General features: G+C 39.9%; 1 protein-coding gene across 8 annotated transcripts in view; it reads right to left on the bottom strand.

Moving 5' to 3' along the window:
- Positions 1 to 449: 449 nt before the first annotated feature.
- The window catches only part of LOC125031832 (glycosyltransferase 1 domain-containing protein 1-like), a 10,467-nt gene continuing 8,416 nt past the window's right edge, over positions 450 to 2,500 (bottom strand). For all 8 annotated transcript variants that reach the window (XM_047622791.1, XM_047622797.1, XM_047622795.1 and 5 more), the window contains one exon: positions 450 to 1,000. In XM_047622791.1, coding sequence (XP_047478747.1) covers positions 729 to 1,000 — 272 coding nt within the window. In that variant the 3' untranslated portion in view covers positions 450 to 728. The remainder of the gene's footprint in view (positions 1,001 to 2,500) is intronic.

Genomic DNA, 2,500 nt, shown 5'->3' with positions numbered 1-2,500 from the left:
TGGTTATATACTTACCCGCGAAGTCATGTGTAGAACCACTGGCGAATAAGTAAGGCCTCGTTTCTTGTAGCTGTTGCACAATTCCGTTTTTTTTTTTTTTTTTTTTTTTTTTGGGGGGGTCCATCTACTTGCCAATAGAGAAACCTTACGTATTTTGAGGAGTGACTGTACTAATTATGCACCAGCGGGACCGACCCTGTACATTAAATTGTAGCCTTTTTTTGTGGGGTTGTGCTTGGAGTGCTGTTTTTACTGTGTCAGGGGATGCCTTAGCGGTAATGTCCATGCCATCAATACATCATATATTTATATATGTATATATGTATATATATAAATTATATATATATTATTTGCCTTTCTTATACTTATTTCTAAATTAAACATACCGAATGACTGGCGTCATATATATTTTTTTTGGCGTGATTCTAAACAAACTAAGAAGTCCTCGGAAAATATTTATTACTAAAAATATATATCACATATATATTACATATGATCACTGTACATCTTTGTTCTGCATGACATATTGCTTAGTACACACAATACCACAAATATAAATGAATAATAACAAAAATGAAAAAAAAAAAAATGATACGAGAGAGAGAGAGAGAGAGAGAGAGAGAGAGAGAGAGAGAGAGAGAGAGAGAGAGAGAGAGAGAGAGAGAGAGAGAGGGGGGGGGGGTACATAAATATCGTCTAATTTCCACAGCTTCCTGCAGTGCCAAGGTCTACACAAGTTCCTCCTGCCAGTCGGCGTTCTGCCTGCGGACAGCGGCCTCCCGGAGGACGATTGAGAGGGTGGCGGCTTCCTCGCGTGGGTGGTGGCGGGCGGCGACGTAGGCTTTGGCGTTGGCGGTGACGGCGGCCACGAGGGCGGGCTCGTCCAGGAGGCGGTTCAGCTGCTGCACGAAAGTGTCGGGGCAGGAGAAGAGCATACCCGTCTCTCCATGCCGCACCACCGCGCGGTTGCCCGGAATGTCCCGAGCCAACACGGGCGTGCCTGGCATTAGTTCCAGAAACTTCGGTAAAAATTGTCTACGGAAAGGTTTCTAATGTTCAGATTATTTGTACTATAGACACACAGGGAACTAAACACAACCACAATGTTATGAGAAACACTAAACGTGTGAAGGATCAAACTAGCCCATTAGACCAGGGTTTTCCAAATAATGATAATAATAATAATAATAACAATAATAATAATAATAGTAATAATTATTGTAAAACATAACATCAAATATGGATATAGATATATGTGTATATGTATATGAATATATATATATATATATATATATATATATATATATATATATGCATGTATGTATGTATGTATGTATGTATGTATGTATGTATGTATGTATGTATGTATGAAAAAAAAAAATGTGGAGGACACTATTCTCTAATAAATGCGTATCGGGTAAGGTACTGAGCCCGCATGCCAGGACTCTTGGTATACATGCATGTACGCATGCATGTATACGTACATACATATCAATAAATAACAGTACTCAGGACTTGGGCCCCCAGGTATGAGCCGGATGACCATGCCACATGACCTTACACGATCTCCGTAGCTCCATTCGCATACTAGAGTAATGAAAGTGAAGTATTACACACACTCCCTCTGGGCACTCGGTGGTAATTTGTGAAAGATGGAATAGTTCCGCATTGATATGGATAAAAAACAACCCTCCCTGACAAGGGCTCGAACCTCGGCCACTCCAGGTATGACCCGAATGACCAGTACTTCGCTATCATTACTCTTGCATGAGTAGATAGGAAATGTCTATGGAGCTAGAGAGATAATAATTGCACTCTCCTTGTAGTAGATCGCGTGGCATGGTTGGTTTAGTACTGTTCATCCGGATCATACCTGGAGAGCTAGAGATTCGAGTCCTGGTCAGGGAGGATTGTTATTTATTCATATCAATGCGGCTCTGCACTGTTTCATCTTTCACACACACACACACACACACACACACACACACACACACACACACACACACACACACACACACACACACACACACACACACACATACACACACACACACACACACATATATGTATATATAAATATATGCAGAAAAAGGTATAATAGAATGCACATACTGTGTCGTGAAGTTAGTGTACAAAATCAAACTATGTCGTGAAGAAAAAAAATGAAAATCCAGCATTAGACAATGTTTCTTATTTTATCGTCAAACGTTTGTGCTTCTCTTGTTATCGTGGTTTTGTTTTATTTCAATAAATTAAAAACATGAAATATGTAGTAAACCAAAGCACCGTCTACTTTACTGTACAAGTTTCCTACTTATTGGTTGTCATTAAGAGATTTCACTATCATTCACACAACAACACAGTTTTCCAGAAAAAAGGGTATCCATTCGATGGTAGGCTTACTAAAGCAGGTTATGTCCCATAAGACCACTGGATTAATAAAACATACATTTGGGGTCAAGGCTCCCAGGAAGACGGTTACTTGCCTTGCCAACACAAA

The sequence above is a fragment of the Penaeus chinensis genome, chromosome 13, assembly GCF_019202785.1.
Source record: "Penaeus chinensis breed Huanghai No. 1 chromosome 13, ASM1920278v2, whole genome shotgun sequence".
NCBI classification, from domain to species: Eukaryota; Metazoa; Arthropoda; class Malacostraca; order Decapoda; family Penaeidae; genus Penaeus; species Penaeus chinensis.
Note: the sequence above shows the minus strand (reverse complement) of the source record. Positions and strands in the feature narration are given on the sequence as shown.